A 17,974-nucleotide genomic window follows, 5' to 3' on the forward strand; every position below is an offset into this window, starting at 1 on the left:
TGGGGTTTAACTAGAGTACAGTATGGAGGGGGGGGGGGAATAAATCATAAAGGCGGTGGATGGCAACCAGGAACGGCAGTGACAGGGGTTAAGCAAATAAACAATAGTGACAGATGGCGAGTGGGAATAGCATAGGTAAATAAAATAACGATCAATGGCGAGCGGAAGGGATAAAAGGGCAAGGGCTACTCAACACAGCAACGTGGTATGCTCTCAAGGCCTTGCAGTATTAAAAACAAGTATTCATTACATGCAATTTAAAGATGAAATTCACCCACAAAGGTCATACTATGAATTAAAATACAAATACTGTTTGTTTACTGATGTATGCATTCCTTACCTATGTGCTCTGGGTGGATTTCAAGTTCATCAAAATAATTGAGAACAGTCTCGTCTTCTGTGTTTAAATCCCTGAACAAGGCAAGATTCCTCGAGTATCGATCCTGGGTGTAATGAGTTCCAGCAACAACACTTTCAGGAAGATTAATTACACGATTCTTAAGAAATCCGTCAGAGGCATCTAGAGAGATAATATGGTCTGCAGACAAAAAATGAAGAACAGTTAGGTACCATCCCTACACAATGTGTCTTTTTGGCAAGCAAAAACAAACAGATGGCTAACTAAGAAACAAAAGCTCAAGAAAAGAACAGAACAGCTGGGATTCAATCAATCAAAAGAGTTTTATTTGGCGCAGGCCATAAAACCAACATTTACAAGCAATCCATTTAGATTAAAAAGAATACAATGTCATCATAATTCATTGCTATAAAATGCATGAATTGCATCATAAAACATTACAAAATACATAATCATTAAAAGAGAACTGTTTGATTGGTAAAAGAAAAAGAGAACAGATTACAATACATTGCAATAGTGTGTGCCTCCCACTAATTATTAAAACAAGAAGAGCAGTGCTCGCAGTCTTGACGCGTACAAAGGAAAAGAGGGAAGGCACCATTATCCTAATTACTAGCCCAAAATGTCTCTCTCATCAGCCATAACCTGTGACTGTATCAAGCTGATGCAAATAACACAGTAGGGGAGAGAGAATAGATTAAAAACACCATCACCTGATTAACTAGACGGATTCCGGAGTCTCTAAGAACCGGCTTTTGGAGAAGGTGTCTCAGACTCTGAATTTTCACAGAACAGAAAGAAGTGTGGGACTGTTTCTCTTATGCTGCCACACAAAGATCTTTGGAATGGGGGCGAAATTTCATAGAGGTACTGCCTAAAGCCTGGCTCACTAAAGTAGGCAATATAGACACGACTGAGCTAACACTTGGTGGCATCCTCAAGGAGAAGCTTCATTGCAATCTGCTTAGCAGAGATCTTTGCTTTAAATCAAGGCTGAGCTTCTACTCCCCCGTGGATCATTCCAGAGTACATTGACATATAGCCTATGCAGCATCTTCCTGATATGAGCAAACCATTTGAGGCTTTTACCTCAGCTCAGCGACATAAGGTGAGATAATGCCTCCCAGCACTTTTCCAGGCCCGGTTGAGATCAGACCTTTATCCAAAAGGCAGTGTTGAACATGGCCAGGGTGCCCATGGGAATTATGTCAAACTCGAAATGAGTCAGGCAGAAGGAGCACTCCTGGGAAGAAGCAATAGCTGTATTAAAACTGTGTCTTCTTTTATATTCAGTTGGCAAGCCTTTGCATGGCCCCAGAGCACTGACCCAAACAGCAATGCAGGTTGAACCTGCTTGCTATATAGGTCCAGAGCCGGGGACAGAGCACCACTTCCATGGCTGCAGAAATACGACCTGACGGTGCCACTTAATTTGACCAGATTGATGGCCGTTTTATCATCCTGAGCAACCCAGCCCAGATGCTCCTGGAACCTCACCCCAAGATAGTTGAAACGGTCAAATTGTTCAATCATATCGCCTACCACTTTCAGATTGATCACACTGTGTTTGGAGGGTTGGGAGCTAAACGCCATCGATTTTGATTTACCCACATTCAGTTTTAGGTGAAGCTCAGAACACTTGGCCAGAAAAATAGATAGAGCTTTTTCTAGGCCCTGTGGAGGGGTTGAGATTAGGACCATGTCATCCTTGTAGAAAAGTGCTGGGTATTTACATGAGGCTAATTTCAGGCCGTCCTGACACCCAGTCAATAGTGCATCAATTATTTCCTGTATACAGATGTTAAAAAAGGAGCGCAGCCACAATACAACCTTGTCTTACACCCATGGATACTTCAGACATAGTCGTTGACTCCCCACAGCGAACAAAAGCACTCGTTTTTTTAAACAATTGAATTCAAACATGAATCAGATTTAACCCAGTTAAAAGAATTTGCCACTGCATTCCCCTGGAAACTGAATCAAAAATGGTGCTTAAGTCAAGGAATACCACATAAACATTAATTCCCCACAGGAATGTATACTTTTGTTGTCAACAGGGATAGAATCAAACAGTGATCCTTGTGCCCCTGTTTCTTAACCCCACCTGAAAATCGGTTATTATATTGTTGCAGTCTGCTCAGTCTTGGAGGTGCTTCAGAATGATTTTACAAAATAACTTTCACACGCCGTCCAGTAAAGAAATTGGGCGGTAGTTTGCGGGGGTTCAAAGGAGGTTTGGCAGGCATTTTGGTGCTGGCCTGCCCTTGTGGGGGGGGCTAGGGGGGGGGGGCAAAGACCGATATGCAAATGGATAGTCCTCCTTTGTGAAAAGTACAGTGAGCATAAAGGGATGGCTGCGGACTCTCAAAGTGGGTAAAACCCAAAGAACAGGTTAACATGCCATGTTCCTTGTAGAGCGGGGCCCTGCTACCTATATAGGATTATAAAGGGTTTCTACCGATGAGGACGTCCAGCTGGAACTCTCGGGCAGTTGGGGGATAACAGGATTAACCACAGATTGAGTATTTGCATGGCCCAGGCAGCTAACGTCATCATAGAATTTAATCAATCTCTTGCGGCATACAGTAAGTTGGAAACCCATATTGCGCAGCGAAGAGAGCACATGTATAGAACAGAAGTTACTGCAGGAGATCCAAATTCTAGAAGGACCCAGTTTGTGGGGCTATACAGAACCGGGAGTTCAACTCGTAAAATGTCTTCGCTTGTGATAGCCGAGAGACCAGGAAACAGCTTCCATAGGGCTAACAGAAAAGATAGATTAAGAAAAGGGGCTCAGCTGTCGGGTACATTTCCTCAATTCTGACTAATCTCCCCCATGATGGCGCAATTCCAAACTCATTATTCATTTCTTTATTTCTTTAATGTGCATTTGTAAGGCGCTTATACATCAAGTAAATTGTGTTTCAAAGTGTGCACAGGGCAACAGGGAGGGAACATGGGAGTGAAATGCAAATATAACAATGAAAGAGAGAGGCGGTCCTACTAGGCCTCATGAGCATTCAGAGCGTGCAAGTGCAGAGAGAGAGGAATGAGGGAGGTGGGGAGAGAGGGGGGGTAAGTGCTAGGAGTGCCAGGAGGGAAGTGCTAGGCAGTAAGTTGCAAATTGTGAAGTGATTGGCAGAGATCACTAGGTAAAAGTGGTCAACTGCCACAAAATAATTAAGTGCATGTCTATGATAGCAAAGGCAAGTGGGCGCCTAGGCAAGTGCTGGGCATGGGCAGAGGCTGCAAGTGATTGGGGGTGGAGGCCAGGACCCGGGTAGACACATAAAGGCCATGGTCACCAATCTCAGCAGCTGTGGGTTCAGCAAAGAAGGGAGCAGTGGGTGGAGGAGGTGAAGAGGAATGGCTCAAGGAGCTTCTGGAATTTGAGGAAATCAGTCTCAAGACGCAGAGGAAGAGGGAGTCTGTTCTAAAAGATGGAGCCAGCAGAGGAAAGAGATCGTCCAGCAGCTTGCTGTTTAGCAGCTCGCTTGACACGCAGAGAGTTGGTGCCGGAGGAACGTAAAGATCTGGATGGAGTATATTTGGTATATTACAAGAAGATCTTCTAGGCGCAATTGATATGTTCGAATTAACACAGGGAGTTAAGAGGGGAAATTAGCCCTTGCGTTGTGTTGAGCCAGTTAGCATGGTAGAGGGCTGAGAGGAGGCACCCTGGTTTAGCAATGGCTTCCCGATCTTTGGAACCATTCGGGATGGCACCATCGCAGGTGGGGTTGCATTAATGACACCTAGGTGGAGCCATTTGTCCATGGACCCGTGCAGAACCACCTGTCTAGTAGTGCCGTCACCTTGGTCTCTGGTGACCAATGTATACTCAGAAGGGATGGAAGGTGGTTTCCAAGGGACCGGGTCAGGGTGGTGCCGAGGGGTGGTAGAAACAGTTGCTTCAGGGCAGCCGGCTGTACATAGCTTATTCGGCGGCTAGTGCCTTAGTCACAGTTTTTTCCTTTTGCCTGCCCAAGGGGGGCCCTCTATCATCAACAGCTCATTGCGTAGCGCAGCAATTGCTCCTCAGTTTCCGCAGTTAATGTCACAGAGACCTGGACCATCTGTATATTGCCAGAAGGGGCTGTGGCCAATGGGACCCAGATGCTGGTTCTGAGGCGCTAGGGTGCTCAAAATCCCCTAGAGATTGGATGGGATCAGGGTTACAACCCAGGTTGGCATCGACCACCCTAGCCAAAGTAAGTTCACATTGTGAAAAAGTTTGGCTTTTTGCACAGCTGGTCTGCTGGGCGACTCATTAATCACAAAGATATCTTGATGACCACAGTATATCAATTATCAGCAATGAAATTGTTTAAAGTTATGTTATATTGCCATGTGTCAGAGTGTCGCAGTTCTCTGGATTGTAACGGTATAAAGCCTAACCCATAAGTTAAGAGTGAAAAGAAAAGAAAAAATCCAGGACTCTGCGCCAAAATAGTAGCAAAAATGTGTTTGTGTATTTATTCTGTACAAGTGCCGTTAGTGATAACACGTGTTTCGGCTCAGCAGAGCCTTTCTCAAATCTGGACTAATAATAACAAATAATAATTGGAAAAATGCATTCGAAAAATCATATCAAACATGGAGTATGACCACAATGTCCAAACATTCAGAGGATTATAAGCCATAAATCGGAAACAATTCAGATCATGTGGTTAAAATTAATTGACATAAGATGCAAAATTCAAAACAAATCATGTGGTTGTTATTAACTGGCATGCATAATGCAATTATGGTGACAGAGAATAAGGGTTGGCATTGGGGAGGATTGTATAGTTATTGAGAAAATCATGTATAAATCATCAAGTGAGGAGGGAGAAAATGGGAAAGAAAGCAGGAAAACATGATAAAACAGAACAGAATAGGAGAAAGCAAAAAAGAGAAATTTAGCGTGTTGGTAAATTATTCCAGCCAAAAATATCATTAATTAATATGTGGATAGGTCCTACATAAGGACTGGGTAACTTACCCAATGTAATATCACTTCTTTTTTGCCCATTCAATCAGTAGTTTCTTTTAGGAATGGGATTAATCCCATAATTCGTTCCTATAAGTGATAGATTAACAATTGTTTCAATTATAGGCTAGTTCTGCCATTCCATGATTGTCTACCTGCACTAACTGTCCACTACATTTCACTGATTAGTATCCACTATGTTACATTAATGGTACCTGGCATTATTCAAATCAAAATTTTAGCGTGTTGTAAAATCCTCATTGTGTTTGCTGAAAAGAAATCGTATCCAACCATCCATAGTAAGTTTATAGATATCTTAGAATTGGTCGATGTTACCTAAACTTAGGTATGAGTATTTGAGCTACATGGATATTCTATTAGTCGCTTAACGTATTGGAAGAGAATCACTCACGTCGGCTTTACTCGAACTGGAAGTGCAGCCGGCGCCATTTTGGAACTCTTGTTATGGAGTTACAATGACAACATTCCGCGGTCGTATACACTGTGTACTACCAACCGTAGCGCGTCAAACAAGCTGATATCTTGGTGTTATAAGCGTATTGGTCTGTTATAGACTATGATTCCTGATATTCTTGTCATGTCCACTTATGCGCGGGCATGGTCGCAGATCTGCCGGCACTCTGCAAATTGCAATACCTTGGTTTAAAACATAGTCATGGAAACCGCTGTCATCTTGTGGCTCTTTGTTGTCGTGTTGGCATGACAACGCTGTGTGGTGATTGTTTAAACTAGCTAACAGTAATTACTCAGAATACTAGATATACATTATAAACTCGGCCAGATTATATGTTAGGGAATTACCCTAACTTCATAGCAAATCGCCTCTATTACTAGTAATAGGGCATTAGGCTATTTAGTTTACAGTAAATCGAATAAATATTTGCTACTGATTAAGAGCTCCTGTTCTAACATTAAGGTGGGCTGATAGGCAGCCAGCCATTTGGACAAGTAAAACCCAAAGGAAAAATCCTGTCTGCTCAGTTGCTAAATATGTGATGACTAGCTGTACCCATTTAAAGCGTACATTGTTCCTCTTAGAGAGAAAAAGAAAAGGCAAACAATATGATGCAGGCAAGTAATATAGCCACAATTTGTTCATGCATGATCTCAATAGTTAGATTCCCCAATACTATTTAAACACTTCAATCTTACTACAGTGTGTTTTCTTGCATTGACAAAAAAAGACTATTATAACAAGTTTGGCATAATGCTTACAAACATTTAGAAAAGAGATTATTTTCTTCCCCCTTACACATAGTGGAACGATGCCATCTCATTGTCGGTATTGAGACCTGTAACCGTTGAGTTTAGAAAACAGATAAGTCTTGCCTCTGCCTATAATCGAAACAATTGTTAATCAATCACTTATAGGAACGAATTATGGGACCAATCCCATTTATAAAAGAAACTACTGATTGAATGGGCGAAAAAGCCGTGATATTACATTGGGTAAGTTACCCAGTCCTTATGTAGGACCTATCCACATATTAATTATTAATGATATTTTTGGCTGGAATAATTTACCAACGCGCAAAATTTCTCTTTTTTGCTTTCTCCTATTCTATTCTGTTTTGTTTTATCATGTTTTCCTGCTTTCTTTCCCATTTCCTCCCTCCCCACTTGATGATTTATACATGATTTTCTCAATACCTATACAATCCTCCCCAATGCCAAGCCTCATTCTCTGTCACCATAATTGCCTTATGCATGTTATGCCGATTAATAACAACCACATGATTTGTTTTGAATTTTGCATCTTATGTCAATTAATTTTAACCACATGATTTGATTTCTTTCCTATTTATGGTTTATAAACAGTGGAATGTTTGGACATTGGGGTCATACTGCATGTTTGATATGATTTTTCGAATACATTTTTCCAATTATTAGTTGTTTTTATTAGCCCAAATTTGAGAAAGGCTCTGCTGAGCCAAAACACGTGTTATCACTAGGGGCACTTGTACAGAATAAATACACAAACACATTTTTGCTACTATTTTTGCGCAGAGTCCTGGATTTTGTCTTTTCTTTTCATCTTAACTAACGGGTTAGGCTTTATACCGTACAATCCAGAGAACTGCGACACTCTGACAGATGGCAATATAACATAACTTTAAACAATTTCATTGCTGATAATTTATATCCTGTGGTCACCAAGATATCTTTGTGATTAATGAGTCGGCCAGCAGACAAGCTGTGCAAAAAGCCAAACTTTTTCATTAAGTCAGAACTTCACAGCTTGGCATTTAGGTTGACTCAGCACTAACAATCACAGAAATTGCAGTATACCTTAAAAACCGTGAGGAACAAACAAAAAATCTCTTTACCAAAAAAGGAGACATGACACATGCCTTCTCCAATTTAGGGAAGAAACATGAAGATTTACGTACCAAATGTATTCGTTTGGAGAGAATGTCCAAAAAAGAAATAGAACAGGGAGAAGGTGTCACTTGAAGATTACGTCCAGAATGATCAAGTTCCTATGGGTCTTCGAATACTGATATTCCACAACTTTAATAATGATGAAAACAAAGATTTGGCTGAAGCCTAGGAGGCTAACTTAAGTAACAGCTCCATGAAGATGTTGGACCTACTAATTGAGCATGCCTCGAGAGAACATAAAATATCAGTGGAAGGGATTGAGATCATTAAAAAAGAAATAACTTAGATGAAATCAAATGAAGCAACCAAACTTAAAAATGATTACAAAATGTATGAAATCTTGCAAATTTATCAAGATGATGTTAAAATAAGGAAATTAAGGAAAAGTTAACGAGATGACCGAGATTACAAAGAGGACCCAGTCTACACCTTCCAGGCTAAATACGACGCCAATTCCAAAGGGTCGTCTAAGACCTCTACACCATGAGTGCACAACATACGGCCCGCGGGCCAGTTGCGGCCCGCCATGCTGTTTTGTCCGGCCCGCGAGGCACAAACACTTTCCTAATGGAGGGCGGCCCGCAAGCAGCATCGGCCGCCTTCCATTAGGAAAGTCTTTGTTGTCTTCCGGGCCGAACAAAACACTGGCCGTCATTGGCTCAGCACACACGCACCACGTCGCTCCCACGAGCCTCGTAGTGCGTGTGTGCTGCACCAATGGAGTGCCAGCACTACGGCTGGCGTGGCCAGTAAGGCTTGATGCCAGAAGGCATTTCAGCCTTGCCGGCCATGACAGCCGTAGTACCACTCACCTCTCCAGCGTTCCAGCTTACCTGCCTTCCAGCACGTCCGGTAAGTGGTTTGTGTGTCGGGTCTGTTCTGCTGTATGTTTGTGTTGTGTATGTTGAGATGGAGGGGTGGGGGGGTGTGTCGGATGTGTATGAATGTTTGTTTCTGAGTGTGTTGTGTATGTTGAGATGGGGGGGTGGGAGGGGATGTGGCGGATGTGTATGAATGTTTGTTTTTGAGTGTTTGTGTTGTGTATGTTGAGATGGGGGTGTGGGGGGCGTGTCGGATGTGTATGAATGTTTGTTTTTGAGTGTTTGTGTTGTGTATGTTGAGATGGGGGGTGGTGGGGTGTCGGTTGTGCATGAAGGTTTGTTTTTGAGTGTTAGTGTTGTGTATGTTGAGATGCATGTATGGGTGCATGCTTCAGAGTTTGAGTGCTGAGTTGGGGGGTTTGGGTCTGTATGGGTGCATGCTTGAGAGTGTGTGTGCTGAGTTGGGGGATGGGGGGGTTCGGGTCTGTATGGGTGCATGTTTGAGAGTGTGCTGATTTGGGGGATGGGGGTTCGGGTCTGTATGGGTGCATGCTTGAGAGTGTGTGTGCTGAGTTAGGGGGTGGGGGGGTTCGGTTCTGTATGGGTGCATGCTTGAGAGTGTGTTTGGGGCATAGTGTTTGGTTGTGGGTGAGGGACAGGGGGCATAGTGTTTGCTTGGGGGAAGAGGGACGGGGGCATAGTGTTTGCTTGGGGGGTGAGGGACGGGGGCATAGTGTTTGCTTGGGGGTTGAGGGACAGGGGGCATAGTGTTTGGTTGGCTGCGGGAGCCATGGGGCATAGTGTTTGGTTGGGGGTGATGGGGCATAGTGTTTGGTTGGGGGTCAGGGGGCCATGGGGCATAGTGTTTGGTTGGGGGTGGGAGCCATGGGTCATAGTGTTGCACTCCAAGAGTGAACTCAATAATAAAGCTAAAACAGGCGCAGTTAGGAGATGTACATCCTTTGCTTTTTTGAGGAAACCTGACTCAACGAAGGCCATACTCCTCTTGGGCAACCCAAACAGCAAACTATAGCAGTCCAAAATAACAGAATGTCCAATCAAGGTTCAATAAAATATATATAATTTAATTAAACAGACGATATACAATAACTAAATCGAAATAAATGATAACAATGGAAAATGTATAGTACAAAATTTAAGTTTGAAATGCAAAAAAAATCGTCACCCCTCAAAAACATTCTTTTTCCGTGTGTTTAATACAAATTGGGGGTTGAAAAAGCCTCCTGACATGTCCCGCCTACCGCCCCGCCCACTTTTACTTTTCGGCCCACTTTAGCCCTCATGTAAGGTACTTTCGGCCCTCTGTCAAAATCAGTTGTGCACCCCTGCTCTACACCCAACACCTCGTCAGCAAGTTCAGATGCTGAATCTGATCCAGATAATGCTGATTTGGGAGTGATTCCAGACAAAGTGGACAAGGGATACATGAATCAAATTAAACTATACAAAAAGGGCAACAGAAATACTATACAGAAAACAGTCCGTTTTCAATTACCAGCAACAACAGGTATCACCAATCCAACTCATGGAGGAGAGGAAGGAGGGGGAGAAGAAAACAGAGGGAATCCAGATATGACAACAGACAACAAAAGACAAACAAGGGCCAGCTCGAAAGAGGCCAACAAGACCAAACAGTAGAAGAGTTAAGGCCGATTCATGGAATAAATGTGCGCCGAAAAGGGGAGCGCAAGCATGAAAATCGCAGCGCACGCGTGCCAAAGCCGCGTACATCGATTCATGGAATTCAGTGCGCATGTAAATCCTGGGATGTGCGCTAAACCCGTGGGTGGCGCACACGTCATTAAACGGCGTGCACTACGCGCACAGGGAAAGCGCACATAGCACAGCACACACAACAAAAGTGGGCGGAACACAGGGCGTAACACGCGGAATGGGAAACAAAGCGTGAAAATGTGGGCGTTTCAGGGGAAGTCCCGGAGGTAAATGCTTGCAACGCCCGCACACGCGTCAACAACACGTGTTCATGGAATCGAACAGGGGAAAGGCATGCGCCAAAAAAGACATGTTAATTCGGAAACACGTACGCCAGCAGGAAGCAGGCGTAAGCGACCCCGCGCAGCATAAAAGTGCACGCAAACAACAAACAAGCTCAGACGCTATGATGAATATACCGTTCCTCGCAGCAGTGGTCGTGGGACACCGCAGGAGGAGGAGGATAGCCAGGCCCCGCATTTTCTTACCCAGGACCAGCCTTTTTTGGATGCCCAATGACCAGGTGTATGGGAGGTACAGGTTTCCACCACAAATAATCCTCGACCTGATGAGTGAGTGGGAGGATGACCGCACATCACCCACCCTGTGCTCGCAAGAACTGAGCCCCTTGGAAAAGGTGCTCAATGTACTGCACTTCTTGGCTACTGGTTCATTTCAGCGGACAAGTGCCATAGTGGGGGGTGTGTCACAGGCCACGCAGTCACGCTGCCTATACCAGGTGTTGGCCATCATGACTGCACGCCCCTCAGTCCGCAGGCACACATACATGCCCAGAACACCTGCAGAAAGGCAGGCTGTGGTCTAGGACTTTTACAAGGGGGCACACTTCCCCAAAGTGCTAGGTGCCATTGATTGCACCCATGTGGCTCTACGTCCTCCCAGGGCCACTGAGCACATCTATCGAAACCACTAGCACTGGCATTCAATCAACGTGCAGGTAGTATGTAATGGCAAGGTAATCATCACTTCAGTATATGCCAACTATCTAGGGTCAAGCCATGATAGTTTCATTTTCAGAATGTCACCCCTAAACCGGGACCTGGAAGCTGGGCAGCATGGAGACACATGGCTGATTGGTGAGTATAAATGCCTCTGCACATGCATGCATGTCCGATACTGAGTAATGTGACAACCCCACTAATGACAGCCATCATCACCTCCTCAGGGGACAGTGCCTACCCTCTGAGCACCTACATGACGACGCCAATTCGGAACCCCACCACACCACCCGAGGTAAGATACAACACAGCCCATATTGCAACCCGGGGCATAGTGGAGCGCGCATTCAGAGTCCTCAAGTCACACTTTCGCTCCCTTGACCGCTCTGGTGGGAAGCTGCTATACGCGCCCCCGTAGTGAGCAGGATCATAGTGGCAGCATGTGTCCTGCACAATGTTGCAACCTGCCGGGGCGTGCCGGTGGACATTGGTGGTGCCCCCACATCCCCAACCACATGCACGGCTGCTGCGCATGGGAGGTGAAAGGGCACGTGGTAAGGCAGCCCGTACCCAGCTTGTGGCAAATTACTTCACCTAAAATCCCAGCCCTGCGGAGTGCACACATGCCTGGCACATACCAGCTGACAATCAATGATGATGACAAAAAAGGGACAGTCAACTGTCACAACCATACCAGCCTGAGATTGTTCACCTGGAAGTGTTACATTGTGTGCATCCCTACCTACTTAAAGACACCCAATGCTGTGTCACAAAAAGACACACATTCATGCAGCAGGAATGACTACCCCCTTGCACAATACCACATCAATATAGTGCCATGTCACCCAACCTCTCCCCATCTCAGCTACCCAACACACCATGGCATGGCATGCAATGTGAAAGCAACCAAATTAATGCACAACACATGACACAAGTGTCACAAAGTGCACTGTCCTTAATGTAAACAGGCCACAGACAATACGCTCTCAGTAATCAAGAAGAAACAGCACACAAACAAATACTTAAAAGCAACACAAAACATCAGTACAGGATGAAACCGTGGCAATATATGACAGAAAAAAATTAAAGTAGTGCAAGTCTCACAACCTGACTAAGGCAGCACATTGACCCCTTCCAACTGCATGGTGTTGCTGTCAGGTAAATGTCTCAGTGTACTGCATACAACATGAACTGCATCTGCAAAGGAGACGGCCTTGTGAAGACATGAAGAACCTACATGTATATAAGGAGAAAGACATGGATGCACAAGCACATATCAATACACACTGCAGTGTATAATCCAACAACAATCCCCACTAGGTATGTACACACAGTTTTGACTACAGACTGTCCAAACAACTCATGGGAGCCCAATGTCACTGTGTAAGTTACTGTCACTTGGTCACACCCTTTGCAAGCCCATGGAAAGGGGAAGCAGGAGGGGTGTGTGCGCGTCAGGAAACCAAGCATCTAACCCAAAACAGGACAAGCCTGCATGTGCCCAGCTGGAATACACAGTGGATGCCCACGGGTGCCACACAAAGGAACACACTGTAAAAAAAAACATCAAAAATGGCCATGTGTGGACCGGGAGGGAGGCCACCCAGGAGGGACAAGGTATAGGGTGCACCCCAACACCCACATGCGTGGATGTTGAGGAAAAAAAAAACCTCCATGGGCTCATGGCCTGCACGGCTACGCTACAGTGGGAGAACTGCCATCGCTGTCATCACCCTCTGCTGCTACATCAGGAGGTGGCCGTGATATGGGAGGCAGCCCTGATATGGTCCTTCATAGCAGCAAGCATGCAGGTCTGGAAGGTTTGGTTCTGCAGGATGATGGTACGGAGATCCCCATGCAGCACCTCACAGGTAGCACGCATTTCTGCCTGCATGGCCTCGCGTGATACCCGTATCTCCTGACGGGTTGCTTGGAGCTCAGCTGAGAGTGAACGTGTGAGCTGCTCCAGCTGCTGTTCTGACCTAAAATTCCAGGAAACCTCAAGTTCACCCAGAGTATCTCTGAGGGACCCGTGTTCTAACCTCAGGGCTTCCCTGTGGGCCTGTGACTTTACAGATATGGCTGCGCGCAGAGTCTCCAGTGCAGCCAGTCGGTCCCTGTTGGACGCCAATATGTCCTCCCTGTGTGAGTGGCAAATGGAGTCTGTTGCCTGCTGCTGGAGCTCCATCTGCCTTTCAGGGGGGAGAATGCAAGTGGCCACCCTATCCATTGCCTGAGCCATCATTTCACATGATGCCCCCTATTGTGCTGCTATACTGTATATGGAGTTCTCCCACACAGTATTGCCTGGTGGCGCACGGCCACCGCGTTGGCGGGCACCACACCTGTTTGGGGCAAGGCGATCTGCACCTTGCTGTGCTAGCACTGCCTGAGGCTGCAGGACTGCATTCCTCCTTTGATCTGCTGGCCCAGGAACAAGAGCAAATATTGTGGAGTGTGACCCTGCATCCGTAACCGCCAAAGGCAGACTTACCATCGCTGAAATCCCCATAGAGGAGTCTACCCCCGGTTCAGGTGGGTTGGACAGAACAGCATCCCTGCCAGAAACACTCACCTGCAACGGCACATATGTCTCACTGTCCGATTCAGCACTTGATTCATAGAGGTCTGCGGAGGTTTACCCAGAGACACCCGTGGACAGTATGGTCTACAGGAGGATTGGGTTTTCACCCACCACCACCCCACGTCCTCCACTGGTGCCCGACTGTGCCTGTGATTCCTCCTGGGTCTGCACCATCTCCTCCTCCTCAACAGCATCAAGTGCCTCATCACCTGCAAAAAGATAACAAATGGAAACAGGCATGAGCACCATAGCACACACATAGGCCTGACGAGGTAGAGATCCAGTATATAAATTGCACATGTCCCACATGACTATAACCCTGGCATGCATGCACTGTCAATGAGTTGGAAGGGGAGGCAAAAAAGCAGACACTGAGGAGTCCAAGATGGAAAAGCAACACATGTGCAGCATGCTCGATAGCACTGCCATCACACATTAGCCTGTGAGTGGCATGTCCAATACACATACATGTCACATGCCATCACACAGGTGGCATGTAGCATAGCCATGGTACATTTGACAAGTACAGCCATATGGTAGGAAATCAGTACTGTCACCCATCCATGTGAGATGGACATAATGAGATAAAACATGCAAAATAGTGTGACAAAACACGCATGTGCCACAAGCTGCAACTGATACAGTGATGGCAGGCAGATGAATACATCAAAGGTTGGTCACTTCAACATGACAGAAGACAACAGTCATGTTGAACATTCGAACAGGGCCCAAAAATGATTGTGTGCAGGCCATTACTCAGCCTGAATGGTTAAATCATTCCCATAACAAGTTAATAAATGTGGGCCATTGTGGGTGTAATCTATGACAGAATTATGTTACATTTGTGGCAGTACGGGAAAAAAATGCGTCGTAAAAATGGCAAGGATTGAAACAATAAGGCTGAATTAACAGGAAATCATTTTGAACAATGTTGTTGCAAGATGACAGTTGAAGAGCAACTGCAGTAATCTGGTGCAAATTGGCAACTGTGGTCAGAAGGGATACTGTCATACCCAAACCCAAGGCCCGGGAATGGTTTGGAGGGACCACATGGGTGACCCATACCCGTCATGACTACACAGCCTCACTTGGCACTCAATCAGAACACATCGCCCAAGCAACATACACATGGATTGCACACACACGTATGGGCACTCACCGGACAATGCTTCAAGATCTGGTAGGTCTCCCACGCCTCGGATCTGATCCTCTGTGATGAAAGCTCCAGTGAGTTGGTCATCCTCTGGTGGAGACCCACCGCCAGTCACCAGAGTAGATGCATGATTAGAAGCCAGCTTGTTCTTTGCTCTGCGTTTCAGGTCATTCCACCGCTTATAGCAGTCATCAGCTGTGCGCTTCACGAATCCAAGGGAACTAATGCGGGTCGCGATGGTCTGCCAGTGGGCCCTACGTTGAGCAGGCGTAGTCTTGCACCCTGCAGTCACCACCATTTCACAGCTAGGTGCCAACACATAGGCCACAAGTGCATCAAGTTCAGCGTCATTGAAACTAGGCTTCCTTGACGTGCCAGAGTGTGTAGCCGTGTCTGTGGTCCCAGCCTGTAGTGCAAGAGCACCCTTCTTCTTGGAAGGTGGTGCGGATCCTGAGTGGCTTACAAAAGCTCTGGTTGGTAGGGGCAGAAGTGCAGGTGGAATGGGTACTGGAAGTTTGCAAAGGCACAATGACCAAAGGTCTTGGTGCAGGCATTGGCTGCAGGGTGATGTTGGCAGGACCAACCTCGGTGTGATGGACTTGGACCGACACTGTCCCGGCTGGGAGACTCAGAGATGGGGTGGATTTAGCTGCCGCTGCCCCTGCACCCTCCTCATCCTAGCTACTTGGGGCAGCAGATGACATTGCTGCCCCAGATCCACGTGGCCTGGTGACACCAACTTTCACCGCCACACGTGGCTTAGACTTGGTGACACGGAAGTCAGCCTGGGAGTCATCCTGTGCCGGGTCAGTTGACAATATGGACCTGTTTAACAAGGGCTGAGCTGGGATGGTGTCAGCTACATTTCCCCCAACCATGGGGGGGGATAGGTGGCCCTGATTGGTCCTCCACACACTGGCCTCTTGGGCACCCTGCACATCCTGGCCACATCCCCTACCGTGCCCACCTCCTTGAGCTCGGCCACCTTTGCGTCCCTTACTGCTTGGTTGCCTCCCAACCATGGCACTGATGTTGATGTGCGTATGGGAGTTGCAGTAAATAATTGTCCTGGGCAATTGGGGCAAAAGGGGTAGGGTAATAGATGGAATTCTTAGCCTAGTGCTCTAGCAAGGCTGTCAGTGAACCCTGGGGGAAGATGACGGGTCACGCAACGCACAGACACCCCGAAAACAAAATCAAAAGTGCACACAACCCCTGGTAGACCACATGTGTGGAAAAATGAACACGCACTACGCTGTGGCACCCAGAAACACAAAAAAAAGCGTACGCGTGATACATGCAGCCTACAATGACCTGTGAAGGGGTACGCGACACACGGGGGCAACCACAGTTTGAAAATACATGCGCGACTCACCGTCTGCCTGGAAAAAGAACGTGAAAAAGACACGCGTGTGTGCGTTGGCAACAACCCCGCCGAAAGAAGAATTGAATGCTGTCTGAGTAAACAGGGAGTACGAACTGGAACCGTTGTGAAGTAATCGTGTGTGAGCCGACAAGAAGTACAAGAATCACCCGCTCGCTCTCCACAAAAAGCATATACAAGAAAATGGCGTCCTAGGCATACATTTAAGCCAGCCCACACGTGCCATGTCACTTACGCGCGTACGCGCTAAGAGCCTTTCCTCCACTTACACGTAGTGACACCCGGACATGCAGTTTTTTCACGTGTACAATGAACATGCACCCGTGTTGTGGGAAACGCGTAATGTCACAGACGCGCTTATGCGCTAAGGGCCTCTCCTCAAATTACATGCTGACGTGCAGTTTTTTCACGTGCCAAATCACTCCGTATCAAGCTGGCCACGCGACAACACATGGAAGACCACGCTCCTGCCCAGAAGGCCATTTTCCTGCCCCCAGAGCCCCGAGCATGCTCACACCTGCCATCTGCTGCTGACTGCCTGCTGCCCACGTGCCCTGCTGTTTGGTGCCTGCACGTCAGCCATCTGCAGGGGTCCAGTTGCTGTGACCAGCCCTGCTGGAACAGAAGACTCCCCACTGGGATACCATCGCTCCACAGCCCAGCCCCAGGACCCAGTTGCCCACCCACACCTGCCTCTGGGGTTGCCATGTCGGACACAACACCATCTGGCACCACTGGCAACCCCCAGCCAGAGAGGCAGAGGGCTAACAGCTTCAGTGCCAATGAAGTTGGTATCCTGGTGGAGCAAGTCCTGGGGCAATATGATGCCCTCTTTGGAAGTTTGCGCGCCGACAATGAAGGACGGAAGAGGATCTGGATGGACATTGTGGCTGCCATCAACGTGGAGGGGGTGGCAGCCCGCGACATTCAACATGTCCGGAAGCGCTGGGAGGACTTTCAGGTCCAGGCCCCTCAACAAGGCCCGGCGCCTCTTGAAGGCAGCGGATGCTGAGGGGTGCAGGGTCCGCCTAACAACTAGATGAGCGTCCTGGAACGTATACACCCAGTGCTCCACATCCAGGTCGTGGAGACGCAGACCCATCTGGAGTTGAGCGGTAAGTGTACATGCGTACTGATTGGACGCTGTGCATGTTGAGGTGTGCCAGGAGTGTGCAGGTTCAACAAATGTCTTTGTAGGCCCATGTATGGTTGTGTATGTACAGGGACATGAGGCTGCCGCATGTGAGTCCTGTCATGTGTGAGACACATCAATGGTGTATGTGTTCAAATGCATGCTGGGCAAATGCATGTGTGGGTGCACACAAGTAAAAATGTCTGTGTATGTACTGTGGCATAGTTATGGTGTCACACATGGATGCTGGTTCCAGCTGCATGCATCTGCACTATGTGCATGTGCATGTGTGTGTATTTGACAAGTGTGCGTATTTGACAAGTGTGCAACTGTGATACAACATGGATGCATGTGACACTGACATGTAGGAGGCTGATTGCCAGATGTGACATGGATGGCGATGTTATCACTGCGACAGGTGGTGGAGATGTACAGATGCATGTAAATCTGGTGGCGTGTGTGCATGTGTTCTGC

General features: G+C 46.8%; 1 protein-coding gene across 1 annotated transcript in view; it reads right to left on the reverse strand.

Moving 5' to 3' along the window:
* AK7 (adenylate kinase 7) overlaps nucleotides 1-17,974 on the reverse strand; it is a 1,456,966-nt gene that overhangs the window by 322,387 nt on the left and 1,116,605 nt on the right. The window contains exon 15 of the mRNA XM_069637722.1: nucleotides 341-538. Within this exon, the coding sequence (XP_069493823.1) occupies nucleotides 341-538 (198 nt within the window). The remainder of the gene's footprint in view (nucleotides 1-340; nucleotides 539-17,974) is intronic.

Source organism: Ambystoma mexicanum, chromosome 14 (assembly GCF_040938575.1).
Source record: "Ambystoma mexicanum isolate Mex_15411 chromosome 14, UKY_AmexF1_1, whole genome shotgun sequence".
NCBI classification, from domain to species: domain Eukaryota; kingdom Metazoa; phylum Chordata; class Amphibia; order Caudata; family Ambystomatidae; genus Ambystoma; species Ambystoma mexicanum.